This window comes from Amphimedon queenslandica, unplaced genomic scaffold, assembly GCF_000090795.2.
Source record: "Amphimedon queenslandica unplaced genomic scaffold, v1.1 AMPQUscaffold_13452, whole genome shotgun sequence".
Taxonomy (NCBI): domain Eukaryota; kingdom Metazoa; phylum Porifera; class Demospongiae; order Haplosclerida; family Niphatidae; genus Amphimedon; species Amphimedon queenslandica.
Window position 1 is genome coordinate 1 of NW_003546312.1, and position 1,932 is coordinate 1,932.

Genomic DNA, 1,932 nt, shown 5'->3' on the forward strand with positions numbered 1-1,932 from the left:
TTTATCACTATTTAGAGAATAGCCATTATTACATGAACATGTGTAACTGCCAACAGTATTATTACATATTTGCTCACAATCACTGTCTATGCATTCATCAATATCTACATTTCTTAATAATATGGTGTTACATTAACCGAATAATGTTACCTATGCAAGTGCTACCATTTGAATGCAGCATGTAACCTACTTTACAATTACAGTAATGACTACCAGGAACATTGTTACATAACTGATCACAACCTCCATTACTGGAATCACACTCATTTATATCTATTAGGTTAACATGTTTAAAAGGATAATTAATATTCTTCTAACCAGTGCAGTTGTGTTCATCAGTATTCAGACTATATCCAGTGTCACAGCTACAAATATATGAACCAACAGTATTAGTACAAGTATGATCGCAGCTACTATTGTCTTCAATACTTTCATTAATATCTAAGTAATCATCATAAAATCAGTTATCAATGCATACAATGTCTAACCTGTACAGTTTGTGTCACTATTATTAAATGAATATCCTTCCTGGCACATACAGTAATGACCACCATTAGTGTTTATACATATCTGTTCGCATCCTCCATTGTTGATGGTACATTCATCAACATCATCACAATTATGATCATCACTGTTTAACTGATATCCAGTCATACAACTGCAGTTGTAACTACCAAAAGTGTTGTTGCATATCTGATCACATCCTGATGTTCCTTCAAAACATTCATCAATATCTGTATAAGCATTGGATAATATTGCATAGTTACGTATATTAATAAACAAACCAGAACAAGTATTGTTAGTTTGAGTATCCAATCTATGTCCAGAGTAACATTCACAATAAAATGAGCCATCAGTGTTTATGCAACTTTGATCACAAACATTAGGATTAATCTGACACTCATTATTATCTGTAATATAATTTTTAAATATGTGTTATTGTTATACATTTTATTATTATTATTATTATTATTATTATTGTTATTATTATTATTACTATCATTGTCATCTCAGCGAAAAAATACATTTTATTTATACCTATACAAGAAATCCCATTTGATTTGAGTGAATAACCAGTATTACATGAACAATCATATGAACCAGGTTCATTGATACAAACTTGATCACAGGTATCAGTTCCCATTGCACATTCATTATTATCTGTGATTGATATAACTCAAGGCAATGTATGTAGCTTACTGACCTATACAGGAATGACTGTCATTGCTCAAAGTGTATCCTGATTCACATTCACAGTAGTAACTACCAACAGTATTAATACAAGTCTGATTACATCCTGAGATGCCCAATTGACATGGATCAATATCTAAAGTGACATGACTGTGAAGTGCAGTAAATTTAATTGAAATAACTTACCTACACAAAAAACACTGCCACTATAACCTGATATACAAGAACAATAATAACTTCCATTTGTATTAGTACATATTTGTTGACAGCCACCATTATTGACAAGGCATTCATCAATATCTAATTTGATTACAAAATAATTATTGAAATTTTTAAATGTACCTATACAATCTGTGGTACTATTTTCAATAAAGTCATATCCATCATAGCAGTCACACTCAAAGCTTCCATCAGTGTTGGAGCATATTTGAGAACAGCCTCCCTTATTATCATCACACTCAATGATATCTATTAAAAGAGCATGTTAATGCCTCACCCTTATTTAATGTACCAATGCATGACATTCCATTAACTGCCATAATATAACCAGATCTACAAGAACAGTTATGAGTTCCTTGAAGATTAGTACAAATTTGATCACAGTCTCCATTATTTGAACTACATTCATCAATATCTGTAAAAATATAATGTATCTATACAGGGGCGTAGCTGGGAAGGAAATGATGAGGAGGCCTGAAGATAAATGGCGCGCGAAGCGCGCCGAAAATTTGGCCACACCCC

General features: G+C 32.0%; 1 protein-coding gene across 1 annotated transcript in view; it reads right to left on the reverse strand.

Annotated features, from left to right (window-relative positions):
- Positions 1–6: 6 nt before the first annotated feature.
- Positions 7–1,932, reverse strand: part of LOC100632702 (fibrillin-1-like) — a gene marked incomplete at its 3' end in the record, with an annotated part of 15,699 nt that continues 13,773 nt past the window's right edge. Inside the window, exons 68-77 of the mRNA XM_019995213.1 lie at positions 1,703–1,825; positions 1,534–1,659; positions 1,378–1,491; positions 1,205–1,327; positions 1,039–1,161; positions 786–911; positions 489–734; positions 319–441; positions 151–273; positions 7–104 (exon numbers count right to left, since the gene is read on the reverse strand). Coding sequence (XP_019850772.1) covers positions 7–104; positions 151–273; positions 319–441; positions 489–734; positions 786–911; positions 1,039–1,161; positions 1,205–1,327; positions 1,378–1,491; positions 1,534–1,659; positions 1,703–1,825 — 1,325 coding nt within the window. The remainder of the gene's footprint in view (positions 105–150; positions 274–318; positions 442–488; positions 735–785; positions 912–1,038; positions 1,162–1,204; positions 1,328–1,377; positions 1,492–1,533; positions 1,660–1,702; positions 1,826–1,932) is intronic.